Source organism: Scophthalmus maximus, chromosome 19, assembly GCF_022379125.1.
Source record: "Scophthalmus maximus strain ysfricsl-2021 chromosome 19, ASM2237912v1, whole genome shotgun sequence".
Classification (NCBI taxonomy): Eukaryota; Metazoa; Chordata; class Actinopteri; order Pleuronectiformes; family Scophthalmidae; genus Scophthalmus; species Scophthalmus maximus.
Window position 1 is genome coordinate 13,779,312 of NC_061533.1, and position 21,976 is coordinate 13,801,287.

Genomic DNA, 21,976 nt, shown 5'->3' on the forward strand with positions numbered 1-21,976 from the left:
CAAACTCGGGTAGCCATTTTATTTTGTTTGTCTTATTAGCTTTAATCCATTAGTGATACATCTCCAATGGACTGTTAGACCACTTATTGAAAAAGACAGCAGGACATCTGGACAAAAATACAACTTTTTAATCGATTGTTAAGTTTATTTACACGACTTATTATGTATATTCTTATAGAAACAGTTTTACTAGCTGCTGATAGTCTTGCCAAACTTAAGATAGTACAGACATAAGTGTGAATTGTTTATAGTACTCTGCTGTTTGAATAAAGCCTCTACTGCATCATTATGCCTATCTAAATAAACTGTGTTGGTAATGATATGGCAATTATAAATGTTGAGCAAACATTAAGCATTTTTCTTTTTTCAGAATGTTTTTTGTCTAAAAAAACATATAATACACAAAAATAATTCAAAACAGAGCATGTTTATAGTGGGACATTTCATTCAAATACTAGTTTAAAACATACGAAACTTTACCGAAAAACAAGATGACAAGCACACTGAATCTGAGCTATAATGAAATCAGTTCAACAGGCTTTTCTAAATGAAGCATCCAAAATATTCATGCTGTGCAGGTAGAGAGTTTGCCAGTGTAGCACCAGGCTGATGAGACTAGTCTGTGGTTATTTCTTCTTGCCTTTGCCTTTTTTGACTTTCGCACCTTTGTCCTTGTTCTTTGAGGCCTTGTTCGTTAGGGACTTGTTCTTTAGGGCCTTGCGAGTACTGTAGCCTCTCCACCAAGCTTGGGCGAGAATTGCAGCTTTGATCTTCAACTCCAGCTCCTTCATCTCCATCTGTCTCTTCTCCTCTGCCAGCCGACGCCTCTCCATGATCTGGTTGTAATCCACCTCTAGGACAGAAAAGGGTTTCTCCAGCCCCCGTGACTCCTCCTCCAAACGTTCATATTCCGTTTGGTTCAGCTCCAGGTCGGCCTGTCAGAGGTGATGGTGGGAGACATGGCGTTAAAGGGGTGTAAGGATGGAAAAGAGGAACATGGTGATGGATTGTGATGGATAGCAAAGAAAAATGATGACAGAATGAGTTAGATCAGAATTCTGATCAAAGAAAATGAGTGTTACGAAACATAGACATGCCCATTTAAACTTTCACAGATATTGAACATCCTGAAAGGAAAAATCCATCTAGTCATGGTTTGCTAAAACTAGAACGAAATTTGTTGTACGGTGTTGTTCAAGTGTGAATGCTTCAGTCCTGTTTTTTTAAAAAACTAGAACCACACTCCATCAGAAGTCTACATGTGGCTGAAGGCTGTGGAAAATGCAAATAAATGGATCATGTGTTAAGATGTCTTGTGAAACTAAAAATATCTGAGGTCAAGAAAACACTGTCAAGTTAAAGCAATGTCAACAAGCACATGAACTAGAATCCACACTAAAACTATACACACTTTGGACACTTTGTGGTGCCTGAGTTTGTACCTGCTTTTCTTCCATTTCACTGTCAAAGTTTTGGAGCAGGTATTCAATTTCTGTCTCCACCTTTTCATTTTCCTGCCAAGGAAGAAAAAACAGCATTGGCTGGAATTGATTTTAATGAAAACTAAATATGTGACTGCCACTTAAATACGAATCATTAACTGTGAAATGTTCTATAAACTAAACTGACCTTTCGGAGTGTTCTCTCTGCCCGCCTGTTCTCAAGCATCAAATTATTGAGCTGAATGTTCAGTTGACCCATTTCCTGCTGCATACTGGCCTGTTTCTTTGATATTTGTGGCGGGCACTTTTGAGCGAGTGACAAACCCGCTATTTGTTTGTTGTTCTCTTCCAGAGACTCCTGCAAATTTTTGATCTGAATTTTTTTCTGAGAAATCTTTGATACAAGCAAAAATAGAGGACAGGTGAGACAGGGAAACTTTTGAGAGCAGATAATATAATGTATTTGATAATGTTCTTGTTTTAAATTCTCTTGCGGCATCTATATATGCAAATTACACATGTAGTTGACTACAATCTCATAAGTCAAGGCTTCTCCAACATCCAGTTCATGCCTGACCTTTGCATCGACTTGCTTCACAGCTGTAGCTACTTCTTCCCTCAGTAGAGTGATGTGCTCCAGATCCTGTGCAGGGGGGGAAGACAGCGGCTTGGAGAGGACCCGCTGTAGATCCTCATCTAGACTGGTCTGCAACATGTCTACCATATGGCTGTGAAACATCTTAAGCACCATAATTAGTTCACACTCACTCTCGCCTACTTCCATACCTTGCTCTTCCCTCAAACCAGAAATGGCATCCAGATGTGACCGGAGGAGCCTGAGCAGATCCCTGTCCGAGTCCTTGATGTCCTTTTCAAGCGGTGTCTTTACTCTCTTCCTTGCTTCTCCATCTTCTCCCTTGAGACTTCTTAGTGTCTTTCTCTCCAGTCTTTTCTCTAGTAGTTGAAGCTTTCGAAGTGCCCTCATCAACTCCTCGTCCACAACACTAGAATCACTGATTAAGCGGAGGATGGCAGGCAGAGTTGCTGCGATCTCTAATTGATTGATGCAGTTTTCCAATATCCTTGAGATGCGCTGGGCCTCAACAGATAGCTGCCTATTCTCTGACAGGTCATGGCTCTTTAGAGCATCTTCCGGTTGGGTCTTTGACTTTGTCGTTGCCAGCATTGGTGCATTCTTCGCAGACATACTGCAAACAGACATATTCAATAATGCTTTTAAAGCTGTGTATGTTATATATGAAAATACAGTGTCTTTATTCTCTACATTTGGTTATAATATTATCCACTTACCTCTTGTTTCTTTGCTTGTAGCTACTTTTGTTTCTATATAGTATGAATTGCCCTTACATATCTATCCATATGTAAGGGCAAGTTCTTATATGGCCTATCTCACACCTTTGATCTTGACATCCTTCCGGATTTCCTTACCTTTGATCATTTCACACTTCTTGATTTCCTTACCTTTGTTCGGCCACCCTTTTGTCTGAATCATCGTTGATTTATTTGGAGTGACACGCAATGACTGATGTGTCGAGTGTATTTCCAGCTTTAGCCTGATTGACAGAGAACTGGTCCATTCGGTGAACCCGAGCCTGAAACCAGCAGGCCCTGTCTGCATCGCATTACTTGAAATGTGTGTTTCAAAGAGCTCAAAAGACAAGCAGGGTGCTGTGCTGGAGGGGGTATTTCCACAATCTGGCAACCACAAAGTTGTCATTTTTAAAATTATGTTAGTAAGTGATTTATGAAGCATTAATAAAGCTATTCATTTTTTTAACCTATAAACCCTTTATAAATGGTGCCTTATTAGAAACTAAGGCATTCATTGAAGAAAGGTATTTCACAAATCCAAATTCAATATACATTATTTCTCAAACATGTAATCTAGAGTAGAAAGAAGCACAATTTCCCCTTCACGATGCATTCACTTCTTGTCCTTAATCAGACTTAAAACAATTGAATGCTCTTGACTTGGATCGATTTTATCACAAAGAATACAATAAGTGCTCAAACCTATAATTACAGCTGCAGTTGCAGTTGACCATGCAGTCCTCTGCCACACTCTCCTCTAATCTCCTTGGCACATACATTTATACCCAGCTGCTCTCTGACATTTTCCAATAAATGTGTCTGACACTCTTGACAGACTCAATCTCATAACATCCAACCAACATGTCACACAGTCAGTCAGTATCCACTAAGGAAATCCACACGCCAAAAATGACATGGAAGAGAGGAAGGAAGACAGGAGGACTGAGACAAAGCCCTGAGTTGCTAGTAAGTTGTACAGTTGGGTAATTATTATAAATCATTTTAAGATTCCTGTACTTTAAGTTACAAGTGACATTATATTTCATAGGTCTCAGAGAGATGACAGTTGCTCTAAATACAAAAATGGACACTATAACTACATTTCCTACCTACACCCTTTGCTGTATTTCTTGTTGTTAAAGTTAAAAATACATCATAAGCATCGTTAACACTATATTCTTATATTCATAAAAGTGTTAATAAGGTTATAACATTATTTATACACTAATAATCACAGTATTTGCAGCTGTCGTTATCTCCGAACTCAGAAAACCTGAAGACCCTGTCCATGCTTGATATGTTCTGTGTTCCCAAACATATGTCACATCTCAAAGGGCCAACTTTTAGCTCATTCAGTCATATGACAGCTTTTAGCATCCATACTCTTCCTCCTGCTCCGGTCTATTTCCAGTTGAGTAAAGGCCCATAAGTCTGCTGTGAGCACAGTGACGGACTGTTGGAGGTCTGACAGACTGTTTGCTTCGTGTTTTGATGAGGGCTCAGTGATGGACTGCAGGACGGTGTTGTCCGGACTTCTGTTTTCAGGCCGTATAATGTCTGCAATGGAAGTTGTTCATGCTCAAACGTGTGACTCGAGGCTTCAGATGTGTGGTGAACATATGCCTGACTGAGAGCCAAGCTGAGGATCTCGATCTTTTCCTTGAAGAAGCGTAGCTCTATGCCTTGGCGCCGGGCCAACACCAGCTCCCTCTGCGCCACCTGCAGCTCCTCCCCCAGCCGCCCCGGTGACCTCTGCTCCCGTCCGAGCCAATCCAGAGCCATGCTGCTGCACATGTACTCATCAAGACCTCGCTGCGAGTAATAGGCAATCACGCTCTGAGTGAGAGGAGAGAAAATATGCGATCATCGTTAAATAGGGGCAGAGATGCTGACGTTTTATCAACATTTGCTATAACCAGGAATGAGATATGTTCTTGGCAAGACCTTTACCTGTCGAGAGCACCGCCTTTCCCTCAGTGCTTTCAGTGTCCCGTTCCAGTGCAACAACTGGAAAACTGTCATCATCTCCTGCATTGGCAAAGGGGGTCGGGAGAAAGTGGCTGAGAAGGGGACAAAGTCTTGAGCCACTCATTGGGTAATGGCACGAATAACAAACCCAAATATCCTACACCCATCTGACGAATACAACCCATGAACTCACACCTAAACTGTGGATGACGAGTTTGAAAAGATATTGTAAACCTGCATGCACAAGGTAGGTTACATCCTGATTTATAAAACACCGCCAGGTTTAACAGCTGTGTTGAACAGAGAGAGTCTATACATTAACTGAAATAACTGGCCTAATGAGCCACAGATGGAACATGTGACACGTTACATGTCTGGTTGAAGTCCATAGTGTACTGCCTGTTTACTCTGTTTCCAACTGTGCATCTCCCTTATGCTTTTGTTTGTGAGTCTTCTTGACAACCAAACTGTTTGCTCCCTACTGCACTGACTGTACATATAAATTATAGAAAACACTGAAAGCTGCAATCCTAATGTTTGATGGTGTGTGTGCAGGTTTCTACATGTGTGACTAAATGTCAGTGTCAGAGTGTATGTACATTTGTGCATATATGGAGGTATGTGTATTACTTGGAAGCTCTCCATCTCTATGAGTCATGCCATGGAACAATAATGAAACCATTTCCCCCTACTAACAACCCTCTGTCTGCACACATGCTTATTTACACAAAGGCAGAAATATTGGGTGTTTCATACCACGACTTCCTGCCAGGGTCTTTCTGAGCGTGAGGTGGGATGGGAATAAAAAGGCTTAAACAGAGTAGGGGTGAAATGATAATGTATGCAGGAATTACCACCCAGTGGTTGGGAGTTTTGTCATGTTTGGCTTAATAATTACCAATTATGTCCAATGAAAATGCTTTAATTTGGAGTCCAATTATGAATGAACTATTTAAGATCCATCCCTTACTGCAAAGAAGCCATCCACAAATCTTCTATGCTTCGAATTAAGTAAAACTTTGGCCACGATTCCCACACAGCCCCAGATGATTAATGAGCATATAGCTACCTAGGAAAAGAGAGTTCGTAAAATAATATTTGGTTTAAACTTTTACTTGAAACTCCAGCATCGTCCTTCCTGTGTAGGATTGGAGAAGCAAACTGTAGGTTCCTATACTGGTGCTTGAATCACACGCATCTTCTATAGAGACCTTCACAGAGACAACAGTATAGGTCAACATGTTAGTCGTCTCTACATTTGGCCTTGTAGTTAAGTGTAACAGTGTGTGTTGGCACAGTCTCACACTCACAGCACTGTGTGTGGCCGCCTGCTCCAAACTCTGAGTGATGAACTGAGGGTTGATGCGTCGACACGGCAGCTCGTTCACAAGAGAGTTCATCAGAGCCACGCGGGCTGCATCCCTCCGAGCTTCTGCCTGAGTGTCACACACCTGAGGACGAGGAGATGAGGAAAATGAACCGGTTACAATTTGTAGAAGGGAGCTAGATGAGGGGGAAAAAATGTGAAACGTCGACACTTCAAACAGAAATTTCAGGCCTAAATGGGTGCACACTCTTGCATTATGATGATTTTACACTTCACTACAGCTAATCATGGGATCAGAACTGAAACCAATGAGTTCAGGACATTAGAAGCTTTCACAGATACCCAATCACATGCCTGCTCTGAGCTGGGGGCTGCTGTCTGGGTCACAATGAACTCATTGAGAGGCATCATGGGATTTAAACTGAGCAGCATCAATTTAAAACAACCTTAAAAGTGTGTGTGACTGTGTGTTTCCTCCCACCAAACGGCCGTCAAGTGTTGCATGTAAGCACCTACTGTTCCCCTGAATGCGAAAGCGGATGTGATACAAATTCAAAGAATTTTTTTCCCCCAGAAAAATAACAATTTGTAAGAAAAATGTGATTTTGACGACTGTTCACATTGTGCTACATTGAGGACCAGTTGGAGATTGGTAATATGACTTTAAATAACTAATTCATTTGAAACATAACAATACTAGTTATTTACAGTGAATGAATTGCACTGGTGACTAATTAAAATTACATTTTCAATCCTCTCTGTTTTTCTATTTTTAGGATATATGCAGGACAGGAACATTAACTGCATCAGCTATCATAAAATATCTGACTTTTACTTTATTTTTGGTCACTTATGTGTACTCGCAACATGTTAGTGGATAACTGCTGTCTGTTCTGGGTTCTTAAGGCAGTACGGCCATGTTACATTAAGTACCATCTGCAGATATTGCTAGACAGCACTGATGATGACAAACACACCTTATAGTTCCCAAAGCAGCTTCCTCCAGGGAGGGTGACATAGCAGACGTACGGGGGACCAGGGGAGGGCGCAGACTCATACAACATCAAGCTCTCTGCCTGGGCGGCTGCGTCCCCACCAGAAGCATCCGATTCACTGGACGACCCGCTTGACTGACTCGTCTGCTTCTGCTCCCAGAAGTTATGGAGCATGGCCACCACGTTCACTGCACACAGGTGGACGTCAAAAAGCAGTCTGAAAGTGCTGACCTCAACAGAAAGTGAACCGATGGGGTATAAGTTCATGCATTTTTTTAAGGACTCAGTCTGATAACTCTGCTGGGTTACATTTAAGATGTAAGTTGTAAGATAATGTGTACATCTGTTAAGTTTTCCAGGTAACGTTCATTTAGGTAGAATCAGGAACTGCAGGGAAACACCCTCAAACCCTTAACAAATCCACATTTTTTTTAACCCTTTAAGCTTTTTCTGGCTCTGAAATAGGTTTTTAAGGATTTTCTTGTGTCCTTTCCAGTGTGCAAGACTGCAGTGCAGATTATGGCAGCAGGAATACGTTGCCTGACACTTGTTGGAGCCATTGTACTTTACGTGAAATGTTAATGAGAAAACAATACATTTAAAAAAAGGAATATTTTAACGCACCATAATCAGATCAGTGGTAAACAAAGCTTTAAGTCGTAACAGCATGATTTGGATATTTAAAACAGAAAGACAGAAAAACAGAAAGACGTGAATCTAACATTAAATGTGTCATTTCTCGGTTACTCACAGTCTTTGGGGCTGGTGTCGGTCTCATTCAGCGACAGGTACGACATGATTCTCTCCTCAACTTTCAGTTTACTCATCCTCTTTCACGTGAACTTCCACGGCCGCCTGAAACACAGTCAGTCCCAGGTGCCTCACCAGAATGGTCCACATCAAAACAACAATTACCACCATCGACCAACCACCATCGACATCAAATGGGAACATGCTAAGAAATAAACTCAAAATCTGAAAGCCCCTCCACTCACCCTTTCTCCACTCCTCCTCTCCTGTGTGAACATCTCACCAGGATCTCTTTTGAAGCAGACCACCTTTGTCACCCTTTGAGCCAATTAGCTCAGAGGGCCCCTCACTCTTTATACACACACACACACACACACACACACACACACACAGAGGTGCAGAGCAGGAATGCTGCGCCCCTCCCCTCGGGCCTTGCAGCTGGCTAATCCCTGAACAGAGTTGAAGACCTGCAGAAAGTTACCAAGTTGTACGACAGACAACACAACGTACCATCCTGAGGGACACGTAAACTGTTTTTACTAGCTGCTTCTTTTACACGCTCGTATCCAGGACCACGGGAACTATTTTGACCCAACATGTAGGGTTTTAAATGTGTGGGGGTGGGATCCTTCTGACTTCACACACTAATTTGGGCGCACTGAGCCCAGGGTCTGAGCTCCATTCAACCTCTTCCATATGAATGGCTATTGTTCAGGTCTGAATTCTCTCGCTCCCTCCCTGAAAGCCTCTTGCACATAAATGAACCAAATACCGAGAAAGAAGTTTCTTTAGCTCCCAAGTTCTCTACTCTGTCATCTTTTACATGTCTCACCCTCTGCTAAAATACACCTGTCTCTTTTCCTTGCAATTTTTCATTTTAAAATGTATTGGTGTGTTGTGAAACATGGATGTTACCAGGGATGTTATCAGTCTCTGGGTGGGTGGTGCTAGCAAAATTAATTTGAGACCTTGATAATGGTTTTTAAGTTACTTTGTTTGTCTGTTCTTTTTTTTTTAAAACCCAAAACTTGAGCAGCAAGTCGTTTTCCTATTGAAGCCAGTTTCATGATTTTGGACAGAGAAAAGACACCTCAGTTATAACACATACATTGTTTAATTGTTGATCAAAAGGATTCATTATTTTGACATTAGACTGTGTGTAAAGTATGACAGTCCAGCTCTAATAGAAAATTATCCCCTCCTCATACTTGACATTGAGGACAGCCGACTGGAGAAATCCCAGAAACTTTCACTTCTGTCACTCTTCTCTCAGATTTTTCCATAGCAGTATAGAACAGCTGAGCTGTTGTAAACGTCTTGTTGAGTTTTACCCTCAACCATCAAGGGTTTGAAACTCTTTAGACAAAGCAACAGAGGAACCATGAAGCATGCATGATAACCAGCGTGTTTACATGAATTCTATCTGTCCATTAGTGCAGTCTCATTTATCCCCAGAAGGAGGCGCCCTCCAAACTAGACTTGATGTTATTTTGGTTCTCCCTCCTGGATTGGGTCACTAAGTTGGCCTCTCCCTTCTGCAGTCGTCTCCTATGTGCCGCCTTCTGCTGTTTGGTGAGCTGCTTGCGTACCTTCTCACGAACCACCTCCTGCAGTACACACAATAACAACGACAGCAGGTTACCACAAAGAAATGTTTGGACTGCGTCTCTGCGAGGCGGACACAACACCATGTAGATATCCACTGCCATACGAGATCGAAAGAGTACTGTAATTGTGTCCCTCACTCCTTGTATAAAACACTTCATCTGGAGACAGCTGTGTGTATCTGTGTTTACTTACTGGTGGTATGGTAGAGCAGCTCCCAATGCTGCCCATTGTGGCCTCACTGTCCATCCGCCTCCTCCTGTGTTCTGCCATGTGCAGAAGACTGTCAGAATCTCTGCAGGAGAAACCACACAGAAAGAAAAGTATTGCTATCAAGCCACAATAAGTAATTAGAACTGACACAAATTATAGAATATTATTATCAAATGTCTGTGTTGATGAAATGTATTGACCATTTCTCGAGCTATCAAACTCTCCTATTACCACGTAGACCTAAAATTCATTGTTTGGTTGCGTACCACAGCTGCACGAGTATTCATCATCATCCTGTCAAATGTACTTTATTTTGGCGTTTGTGTTGTGTTAACCTTTCATTACCTGAAGGGTATAAACTCTTTGTTGGAGGCGGAAAGGTCTGTAAGCTCTGGAAATTCATCCTCCTTCTCCTTCAACTCTTCCTCCAAGTCGTTCTCTGCTTTTTCATCACGTACAACAGCAGGTGCCATTTCAGTCTCTGTCTGTTCTTCCCCCTTTTCAACCTCTTCGTCCTCGTTTTGTCCTTCTGCATGTGTGTCGCTTACTTTCAGACCCTCTAGTTCCAGCATTGCGTGTTTATATTCCTCCAAGTCGACACTCTCCTCTCGTTCTTCTTCTTCATCGTCTGTTCCCTCTTCATAATCATCATCCTCCTCCTCCTCCTCCTCAGGTCCAGCTGGGTGTAGCAATGAACCATCTCTCTCCATATCTTTGGTGAAGCCGCTAGCTGAGACTTCAACGTCAAGAGAACAAGACCGCCTGTAGGAAAAGTGATTACGCAACAAGAAAAAAGCATTGAATAAATTAAATCTCACCCCAAAACAAACAATTAAAATGCAAAATGACTTGTCTTGTGAAATCATACTTCAGAAATTCTGCAGAATTAGTTTTGTTGCTGAGAGCAGCCTGTCTCAGATATAATAAACAAAAATATAAAAACACATTCATAAAATTGAATCGTTTAACCTAATGAAACAATGCAAACTAGGGGAAAGCAATTCTATTTCTTTCACACTCAAAAGTACATTTAACATTTTTCTGCATATCCAGGACAATTTGTGTGTGTGTGTTACTGTTTTATTGCAGCAGAAAAATAATAGGAGTTACCTGATATCTTTGAAGGTTGGAAAGAGCTCGCTCTCGTAATTGTACCTTTTTGCAAAGAAATCTCTGATACATTTCACATCTCGGTCAAAATACCTAGAAACAAAGGACGAGAAGTGAACAACATTTACATCTTTTGTTCAGTCACACCATTTTCAACCATTGAATTTCAACGTTATGGCAGAGGCACCAACCACTCAGCATTAGCATGTGATGTGGACACCATCTGGGGGAAGTCGATCATAGTTATGTGGTCCTGGTCATCCAACATGAGGTTGAACTCGTTGAAGTCTCCATGAATCAGGCCATGATTGGCCAGTTTGACGATGAGCTCCATGAACTCATTGTACAGGGCAGGTGGATCCTGTAGCTTGTGTATCTGGCACCTGAAAGAGAGAGAGAAACAATACAGACAAATTATATAAGGAGCAGAGAGTGCAAAGAGTGTATCGTGTAATATTTTAAAGCAAAAAAAGCAGAATAGCTTGTTTATTATACAGTGGAAATCCATTGATGAGCTCCATCACTACGGCGTGTCTGTTGTAGTCCACAGGTTTGGGAACGGGAAAGCCTCGATCATACAATGCCTGAAACATTAGGAGACAGCTTTAAAAATAATGCACCATGCAAATCTTAATTTCTACTACACTTCTTATGAAATGGTTGGTGACACTTTCTATTCCACATGACTGACAATGGTTATCTGATTTTGTTACATTACCTTCATGTAGGCAAACTCCTTCATGGCTGAGAGGCGAGAGAGGTAAAGCCAGGACATGTTCTTCCTGTGTTTGTGGTAATCCCTCTTGTTCTTCAGGTTCCTGAAGGACGTACGACCCAATCGGTGAAGCTTCAGCGCATACTGCTCCCCGTTTGGACTTGCCACAATATATATGTCTACAGGAGGCAAACACAATGAAAAGTTTTGTATGAACATGAGCCAATGAGAGATTGACCTTGACAATGAAGCTTAGAAACCTGACATCATATTCTCATTTAAACATCTTGAAAATCCCTAAAACATATTTCTTGTTCCATTTAATTTCTCTATATTCAGTTATAATCAGTTGCCTTTTTTATTTTATGAGTTAAGCTACTTTCAGACTCTGGAAATTTTCCTGAACTTCTCCAGAGGGGCAATATTTGAGAACGCATGGGTCCATAAATGTTGCTCCAGACATTTTTGGGAACTTTTCCTGCTAGCCCCCAAGTGAAATTTCTGGAAAATGTCTGAGTGAGCCTGTATGAGAATACAGCAGAAAAAACTCTGGAAAATTCTAAGTGAGTGAGTTGCCGTGTTGATGACAGTAAACGAAAAGCTGCTTCCAGCGGAAATATCGGCATGTGCTGCCACCTGCATGCTCCATCCAGACACTACAGAATGAGAGAAAATAATTGAATCTTACTCTGCCATTTTCCTTTCCCTCATTGTCTGTTTATGTGAGGGACCAGGCCTTTATTTCTACATCCATAACTGACTATGTATCAATGTTCAATAAATAAACACTTGAGTTGACAAGGAAAGTATAACATATATCGAATATATCAATAAAAGGGATTTGTGTCATATCAACGATTTTGACCAAATAACTTCAGTCAAACAAAAGTTTATTTTGTGGAAATATACAAGAATATTTAAACATTCTTTAGATTGTTTTCTTACCAGACTCTTTGCCCACTCCCATCTGGTTGCCAACTGAAATGAGCACTTCTCTGGAGGACAAAGTCTTCAGGGCAAGGTAGTCATAGCCTCCGTTGTTCAACCTGTAGCCCTGCACAGCTGAAATCAACATATATATTCACACACAAACACCACATTACAAAAATAACCTACATGCATCATCTCTATCTGTCCTTGTGGGATAAAGATAGTACTGCTGTGCGTCGTCTTACTCTTTGAGCGCTCATAGACTACGAGTTTGTGCTTGACCAGCTCTCGAAGAATCTTGTTGCAGCCGCCGTGTTTGAGGCTGGCGATGGATGACAAGAGACTCACTGGAACAATCTCATGGTTCTTCATCCCCATCTCAACCTGTGTGGGGAAATTCCCAGGACAAAACAGAAGATGATCAAGACAGATAAACTGACATGAAATGAGCCTGGTCAGGGATTTGGTCATAATAATAAGAAGATATTATATTGCAGAGGCATTTTACAACAATACTTAAACGCCCATATGTATTTATTTATATTTGTTGTGCACCAAAACAAATTTCCTAATATGTGAAAACCTACTTGGCAATTAACATGATTCTGATTCTGATGATTAAACACAGAATCAGTTGGTTCAATTCTTCCTCTTGTTTATACCGGCCCTGAAGTTGTTGCTTGCTAACACAATTCAAAATGGAAATGATGAGGAACTTTCTGTGCAAGAATTCAGTTTGTCGCTTTGTTACAAATTCCCTTCTTTGTGTTACTAGGGTGCTCAGCGAGGAAACCCAAAAAGGGAATGTTGCATTAAAACACAGTAACTTTGGAAGATATCAACTTGGTTAATTTAAGCTTCATATTAACAACAGAGTAATGAAATTATACATTTTTTTCAAACAGAGAGTGGCGATTGGAGTTGTAGCTAACAAGTATTTTTCTGATCAATACACTTGTCAGTCATGTGATACGTTGTTTGGTCTACTACTACTTTAGTCTGACCAACAGTACAAAACCGAACAATCAGACTACAGGAAAAAGACAAATTCACATTTGATAACCTGAAACACGAGAGTTTGCTTATTTCGAATATTCAAAAACCGGTTGATTATATATGTACAGTTGCCGCATCGATTCCATGTATTGACTTGCTGATTACTTGATCAGCTCTACTGTGGATTTTGTCCCCGATCATCAACATTTAAATTCCTCTAAGAATGGAAACATTCAGGGGCAATGTGGACATGAGGAATAATTACTGCAAATAAAACCCCTTATAAATAAACAAACCTGTTTACGTTAAGACAGATCTGAAATAGTGTGAACCATCGCAGGATGGTTTCCACTGCTGGTCCCTGCTGGGCCATCATGTCTCCATAAGGAATATGATGCAGGATTACCCAGTGGCTGTTGTTAGTAATCAACATGTCAGCACATATTAAAAGACATATTATGAATAGTTAACTTATATTTAGTAAATTAACATCTCCTCCGAGTGCCCTCTCGTGAGCTCGGAGTTTGTTGATGTGTCGAACATGCAGGATTGACTGTTACATGCCACAGCTAGCATAGCACAGGCTATCTCGGCTAACTTCAGTTAGCAACTCGCTACTTACCGCGGTGAGGACTCGGAAGTCATCTCGAGACAAGTACCTCAACACGACGACGTTCAGCTTCCCCATGTTTCACACGCACAGATAAGCGTGTACGGACCGCGAAGAGTAATATGTCTTTCTCTTAGTTGCTCCACATTTTCAGTAAACACACGTGCGAGGCGGAAGTCCAACGAACGGATGGTACGTCAGTTCGGACTAACGTGTGACGTCATCTCGACGTTCCAACACGTGGTACCTGGAGATTTTTTTCACTGCGGGAGAAAATAATATATGATTTATTTTCCTTATTAAAAAAATAAAATAAAAAACATATATATATATTAAGCCTTTTCGTATTTTTTATTTCATAAATATACATTTAGTAATAACAAACCCAATTTGTATATTTTCTTTAAAGATGTTGAACAATGTATAAAACTGATTTCTAAATCTAATAACAAACAGGGTATTAAACTTATAACACGTGTTTCTCTGAATATCTATGCGTAATGTAACAAACTACTGTAATTTTTTTTGTACAGTTGATTAGGACACATTCACTGTGTAGTATGGAACCGAGACACATGTCGGGGTCAAAATTTTATCTTACCACTGATGGAAGAATAATATGGACCAGCTCGGTCCCAGTCCTGCCCAATTATTTACTTAAAGAAACATAAAATGACATAGAGACTGCTCAAAGCTAAAGAGCAACCATAATGTGATACTGTAATATTAAATGTAAAAGATAAATTAATATATGTAATTAAGGCTGCAAAGGGTTTTGCGATATTTCTTTATATTTTTCTTCCTTTTTTACATACTCATGAAGCAGGCAGTGTACCCAAATAGCAGGTGTGCAATGTCATCTTGGAACACATCGGCCACGACCGCAAGCAAGCAAGACTCTCTGATCAGAGGTGATGATTATAGTTGTCAACATCTGTGTGGCCACACCACAATGTTAGATATGTTAGGTTCAGGGTTCACAGATAAACTGAGACAGTGTTGATGACTGTGATCATCGACCTGCAATTAAACTCAGAAAGACAATCTCGTTTGTGAGAGTTTATTACAGGAGTTTCCACCACACTTGTCAAACTGACTTGCCAGGACCTATGAAGTGTCCCCTTCAGTGTGACAGAGCCATCTGTCGTGGAATTTTTGTCTATCCTCCCTGAGAATCTCTTAAGATGATTCTTCTCAGGCACCAAGCAAGGCCATCTTATCTTTGGCAAGCCGAAACAATCAGGGAGGAGCTGAAGTCTCTCTCGAGGTGTAATAGTCGCGGGGAGAGGACGACATTACTCAAAGCTAAATGCCCTACAGAGACCGGAGATGGGCAGACTGTCTTGGGACGCCAAACACTGTGAACCTGTTGATCTGTGTAGCGTACCTTAAGACGGTTTTCCTCTTCATGAATCAGCATTCACTCCATCAATTATTCCATTTCACCATCATAAATGTTATTTGTAACACCTGTCCTTTTCCTCTTAATAGGTTATGGCTGCTGTGCAAATGGTTTGCTGTGAATGTTTGAATATGTTGAATGACGCTATTTATTATGTAAATGTGTCAGATTGTATAATTAATTTGATGGTTGGTTGCTCAATTGAAATTTGTGTCATTTTATTGTGCCTTGTAATCATAACCGATCACTGCTATGAGTCCCAAACAAGTTTCCCCACAGGGACAATAAAGATTACCCCTCTGCATCGTTAAGAGGGGAGAAATCTATCTGAAGTGATGCTTCAGGAAAAACTGCATCATCCCGGTGGAATTTGAAGGTCAGGCGTGCGTTTGTGTGTGTTTGTGTGTGTGCTCGTGTGTGCATGCGTGGGAGAGAGAGAGAGAGAGAGAAAGACGGTGAAAGTGTTAAACTGAGATTGGATTCTGTTGCCATAGCAGCTGGATTCTGTGCATTCCATGGGCAGGTAGGTTATAAACAGTGTGCATGTTTATGTTTTCGGATTTCCCTGACATTGCCCTGGACATGGCCCTGGTACCATCACACAGACACACACACACACACACACACACACACACACACACACACACACACACACATGCGTGCACACAGCTCTCGACACAGGCTGTGTTGACTCAGTGAAATTCCTCTGCTGGTTTATTTAACATTGTGCGGTTCAGCAAGTGCCTGTGTCCAAAGAGAGCCCAGGCACATGCTGTGTGTTCACATATACCTACATATTCTACAAATAAAGCAGAGGTGTTTTACTGCGTGATGTTACTGTAAAAATTAATTGGCTCCTTTACTAGTAATTCATTCATTCCAGAACATTAGTAGTTCATTACCTGACAGACTCATGGACAAATGAAGACTGAGCAGGAGTAAGAAAATGAGCTCTCTGTGTGTTTGTCCAGCCATTCAAACCCTCTGCACTGTGTCATGGATGTTTCTGCGCTTATGACCACCCAGTTCTCCTGTCTATTAACTTGTGTCACTGTAGCGTGTAAAATATATATTATTTCTATGCACTACTAAATACTCAAGTAGAATACAAAAATACAATGAAATATTACAATGTGCTGCAGTGGCATACAAGAAACTAGGCTGAAAAATGATGATGGAGTTGGAGGGGCATACTTCTAACAAAGCATAAACTGAAGATTCAAAACCTTACTAACTACTCATTCTTTAGGTAAACATGAAGCCCTGTATATGTAATTCAACATTTAAATGCTAGATGGCACTGTGACACAGGTGGAGTATTGAAGATGTTGAGCAGATGTCTTTTGTCCAATGGAACATTGTTGTTTAAGTCAAGTACTGAAACTGAATCATTTTCCTTCTGTGCATATGTGCACCTGGCCCTTTGTTTGAACTGAAGTGTTTTTGCGATATTAAGCAGACGCTGTGTTTCTAACAGGTTCCGGCCTTTGATTACAGGCTGGGAGTAACATTGTTACTCCACATTGCTGCACATTGTTAACTGAATCCATGTCTTTGCTATTTCACCATGTTGGTCATCACCACATAAATGCCATAGATGTTATTCAGTGGAGAACCGGTTGAGAATAATCTCATTGATTCTCATACATGACAATACAATTTAATAATTTAACTTTATAATAAATAAAAGCAATCTAACAAACAGCCCTTTGATATATGGGATGAATGAAAACTCTCCACTCTGCAGATATATATAAAACTTTTAATAAGCTACTTATCAAGCGAGTCATAGTTTTGGCTTACATGTGTAGTCCAATTTCTGGCTCTATGACTATACACAACTTTTCCTATTCACCTCATCTTCATTTTTCTACTATTTTCTCTCTCATTTCCTGTTGAAAGCAAACGTGAGCATGTGTTAACACTAACATGATTGGACATGAGTAATAATAGACCAACTCTGATTTTGATTAGATTATCATATCACCCCATAACTCAATTTCTCATAGGAATTCTGGTGTTAACATTCTGCTGCTAGAACAGCGTGACCAGTTTTATATGGCGTTATATCAGTTAAGAGTCTTGTTGGAAGTCTGTAGAGATATGATTGATTGCACTGATACACTGAATATGTTTTTCACTGATAAAACGTGTGGTCTGCTCCTCTGGCTCTCAGCAGCTGCAGATTGAAAGTCTCGAGGCAGAATTTTTTTCTCTCTTAAACAGCCTATGACAGACAGGCGCAGTTGTCTGTTTCACACTGAGTCTGCCGCACACAAGCACAGACCAGAGTGACCGATGGTGTGTTAGTAGAGTTAGGCCTGAAGTAGAGACTGTAGACCCGCCTGGGAGTGGAATTATCTGGAACGTGGCGGAACGGCCATTCCTGCAGGCACGTGCGGAAACACACACGCATGCACGCACGCACGCACACACACACACACGCACACACACACACACACACACACACACACACACACACACACACACACACACAGGGAGTGAGATAGCACCTTCTTTCCAGATGTGTATGAGGAAGCTTTTTGACAGGCTTCCACACAAAGCAGCTCTCTCTTCTTTTTCAGGCCACTGAACATTTCATCTTTTTCTTCCACGTTTATTTTTCCTCAATGTGAATCCTGTAAAGAATCTAACACATGTGATTCTGAGACTGGTTGTTTCATGAGCACTCATGTGTTGTCCTCATGGTTTTCAGACGCATTGTTTAAAATGCGATGACCCCCGTGCAATTTCTGTGTAGAGAGGCCCCGGATTATCCTCAATGGACCTGCAGGGAATTAGGATCCTTTGATTAGAAATTAATAAGCCCATCGTTAGTGTAAGATGAAAGCGAGAGCTGGATAGGTCAAAGTGATGAAAGGACCTTTGCGGCACCGAATGAACTGAAGTAATCTCCGCATTTGATGTACACATAGCGCATCAAAGCTAGCAGCCCTTCCCCCACATGAAAAAAGAAATTACTTATCATGGTTTAATAATGTACGAGAGCCAAGAAGTGGTAGACTAACACAACCCAATCATATACTTATGTAAAGATAATCAAACACAGTTTAAACACCAGAGAAATCTTAACTCTGAGCAGAAAGCTCATTGTAAAATGAATGCTGATATGTTGTTTGTTTCTACATAGTATACATGTTTAATGCATCTTTGTATAAAGATGCAATATTTTCAGAGTGGTTCCAGGCGGTATGACTGTTTGGCCGCTGTCGTAAAGACACTGCAGAAGCAAGACGCCGGTGAGGACGCAGGTACTTCTCCCCACAACTCCTGAGGGAGTTGTCAACACCTCTTCATGGAGGAAAAGAAAGAAGTATGTACACTGACACTTCCTGGCTCTCAGCGTTAACTAATGGCAGCGTTGGCATTCATGGCTAACTGAATACCAGCAACCTGGATACTGTCCAAAGCCGAAAACAACTATAAAATTCACGATTTGAACGATTTACCTCAAGTTAAATGTACAGTAGTATTGATAAGTAGAATGGTTGTGTAACTGACTGATCTAGTATAAAGAAAACAATGCCCGACCGACGTTTGATCTTGTTTTATCTCCATCACTCTCTTTCTCCACCTGCTTCTGTTCTGCTGTTAAACGAGATTCTTTTTCTCTTGTGAGGTTGAGTTGTTTTTGTCAATTTGGTTGTTCCACTGTCTGCCTTTTCCATCACTGGGAATAGACACCGGGCGAACACTATTCCCCTTTTTGTTTTGGTCACACAATGGGTGACGCAATTCTTTGTGCTGTAGTTTGAGTTGTATTTTTTTTTTTTTTTTTTACGAAAACCACGTCCCGTGGCCAAGAGAATAACATGGTGAAAGACAGGCTTGGAGTGGGCCCATTCAAGCGTTGATGATGTTGCCTTTCGTTCGCCATTACACAGTGCAATGCGTTTTACAGTAACATCACAATGACAAGTTTAAGTCACAGGGTTGTCTATTTACGCTTTGAAAGGTTGTTTGTGTTGGTGCTGCCTGCAGGTGTTTAAATTTCCCTTGCTGTGTTTTCACTGAGTAAATGTGGGATCATGAAGAACTTGCCCCCCATCAGGCCACAGAGGATGTCTGCACCACAAAGAGATACGCACACACACACACACACACACACACACACACACACTGTATTGGGCCGTTAAATTGCTTTCTTGTCAGCGTTAAGCTTCAGGGAGAGAATGCCAAATTGAGGCAGGAATCGGAGAAGCTTAAGTAAGTCTCCGGCAACAAGCGTGGGCTTTGTTGCTTGGGTATCATCGCTGTTCCTTTAGCCAGCTGCTGTGTGTTTGGAAACATCAAATTTGATTAGATTAGAGCAGAGGAGATCTACTTACTCTGCCTGTTCTGCTGCAAGTCTCTCAAACAATAATCTGCTCTCAGGTGCTGGTACAAGCAGATAGTGAACCAGGGGCCTGAGGAGAAATATGAGGAGGGGGAGGCAAAACTTGCCCCAAGCCCATCTGATACGGCTCAAGACACAGGTACACACACATGTGGGGGGGGGGGGGTGGTTTAGTTCTGTAAGACGTTTATCCACAGACAAACAAGCATTTAGTTGTTATGTTAAGTTAATTTTGTGTTGCTACCATCATGCAGGTGTAATTGCACATATTAAAATGTTACTAGATGTTCCCATATCAGACTTTACACACCGTTCAGTGGAACAAAGATACACAGTATACACAAATGTACCCGTATGTAATGAACACATTGTGAATGGAAAATACAAGGTTCGCACCCGGTTTTAACTCAATGTTTAAAAAAAACAAAAAAAACATCTATTATTGAGTTTGTGCATATGTGTGTGCACTTGCAGTTTGTATCGGTGTGTTTGTGTCTAAACAAAGTACACACAAGGTGATGTATAATTCAGTCTGAGCGCTGCTGGGAGGGAGAAGTTTGCCCGAAGGGGTTTCTGACAGATAGCCTTACGGAAGAAAAGCTTACGTTTTCTGTTACAGTTTGGTAAAGTTAAGGCAACGACACTACTTGGTTAGGTTTAGGAAAGGATCACACATTTTGGTTAGAATAGGCCCTTTCACAAGGTTAACCATGTGTAAAGACTCTCCGTGAGAAAGCCTGTGAGGCAAAGTGCCTGAGTTGTGCTGCCCTGTCAAGCACTTACAGGAATAACAAGGTGCTGGGAGGGCAGATTTGCATAGAGATATAAAAAATAAAAAAAACAGTTGGCAGTACATTGTGTACACTCCCATGTCCTTGTTTTAAGCCCCAGTTTTATTGCACAACAAGAGCTTTTATAATTGAGTGCGTTTGTTACTCACACATGCAAATTGTGGTCTAATGATATTTATAATAACTCTATAATTTAAGTGTGCGCATGACCAACAAGTCAGACTTCTCTTTTAGCTTCAATCACGCATGTCCAACCCCTTAAGATGATCACAGTTCTTTTGTCTGGCTTTGAAAGTAGGGTTTTTGATTATGTTTAAGATTAGAAAATTTAAGAGTTTACAGGAAATACGTAATAGACTATTTCTTGAATGGACGCAAAGACGTCTTTGAATCTTGCCATCAATGTGAGGTTTCCATTTGAGCTCATCTAACCCTCTTTGCACCAGCTTCTTTATTTGATGGACAGACATGGATGCTATCAACGTTCTTTTCCCTTTTCAACAAGAAAGCGAATAAGCACATTTCCCAAAATGTCAAATTATGTCTTGACGGTTGAATATGTAGCAATGAGGAATAAGGAGTGAATGCGGACATGGGATGTGCTCACGAAAATATCAAGACAAATGTGTGTTTGTTTGGGTGTGTGTGTCTGAGTGCGCGCATGTTCTTGCTAGTGTGTATGTGTGGGCATGAGTGATGTAACACGGGCCCCAGCCAGATAATAACATGCCACAGTGACAGAGAATGCTAGTAAATAACAACAGTCCTCAGATGATCCTCTCCATCACACACACATGCGCACGCACACACACACACACACACACACACACACACACACACACACACACCTTTGTAATGGCATCACTGAGGGATTGGTCCAGCATCACTCACAGCGCAGGTGAAAATGTGTACTCACTCTCAAAGGTACAACCACCCACACAGACTCACACACACATATCATGTGTGGAGGCTGAACATGGCTGTGTATCACCAGGACAGGGAAAATGCTCTTTATCTCAGAGGTTGTTGCTTGTTCAGGCCATCAGATAGCAGCTTCAGCTCGTCTCAGTCTGCGCGTGTCTGCGCGTGTGCATATTTGAGTGTATCCATGTGTCTATTTTAATAGCATTAAGTCCTGCAAGCGTGAAATGAGACAGTCTACCCGCTATCTGTCTTTAAGAGCGGGGCTGAGGGGGCAGAGTGGCTGAAATGAACCGATGGATCACGCCGGCAGATTCCAGTCGGATGAGCCCTTTTGCTCTAATAGAAACTGTGCTTCAGTAGAGAGACATTTCATAGTGAACCACAAAAATCCCCACATATTATCTAATAAACTCTTTCTTGAACTGCCATTTGTCAGGTGATGGCCGGATGAGATATGGTTGCAAATTATTTCGAAGGAAAGGATTTCTATGGAAGTGAAATTGTTTTTG

General features: G+C 41.2%; 3 protein-coding genes across 3 annotated transcripts; all 3 read right to left on the minus strand.

Annotated features, from left to right (window-relative positions):
• Positions 1–113: 113 nt before the first annotated feature.
• On the minus strand, positions 114–2,903 carry LOC118313720 (dynein regulatory complex protein 10-like). The gene is made up of 5 exons (XM_035639431.2): positions 2,754–2,903; positions 2,020–2,650; positions 1,630–1,836; positions 1,443–1,514; positions 114–935 (listed from the first exon to the last, which is right to left on the minus strand). Exons 2-5 carry the CDS (start codon positions 2,647–2,649, stop codon positions 627–629), a joined length of 1,218 nt encoding a protein of 405 aa, XP_035495324.2. The 5' UTR covers position 2,650; positions 2,754–2,903; the 3' UTR covers positions 114–626.
• Positions 2,904–3,424: 521 nt separating this feature from the next.
• LOC118313721 (protein limb expression 1-like) lies at positions 3,425–8,278 on the minus strand. The gene is made up of 7 exons (XM_035639433.2): positions 8,060–8,278; positions 7,816–7,919; positions 7,047–7,252; positions 6,053–6,193; positions 5,858–5,953; positions 4,725–4,802; positions 3,425–4,610 (listed from the first exon to the last, which is right to left on the minus strand). Exons 2-7 carry the CDS (start codon positions 7,889–7,891, stop codon positions 4,176–4,178), a joined length of 1,032 nt encoding a protein of 343 aa, XP_035495326.2. The 5' UTR covers positions 7,892–7,919; positions 8,060–8,278; the 3' UTR covers positions 3,425–4,175.
• A 631-nt stretch (positions 8,279–8,909) lies between these two features.
• On the minus strand, positions 8,910–14,196 carry riok2 (RIO kinase 2 (yeast)). Its single transcript, XM_035639430.2, has 10 exons — positions 14,006–14,196; positions 12,633–12,771; positions 12,403–12,519; positions 11,461–11,636; positions 11,238–11,326; positions 10,934–11,125; positions 10,743–10,835; positions 9,978–10,394; positions 9,615–9,714; positions 8,910–9,421 (listed from the first exon to the last, which is right to left on the minus strand). Exons 1-10 carry the CDS (start codon positions 14,069–14,071, stop codon positions 9,260–9,262), a joined length of 1,551 nt encoding a protein of 516 aa, XP_035495323.2. The 5' UTR covers positions 14,072–14,196; the 3' UTR covers positions 8,910–9,259.
• Positions 14,197–21,976: the final 7,780 nt, after the last annotated feature.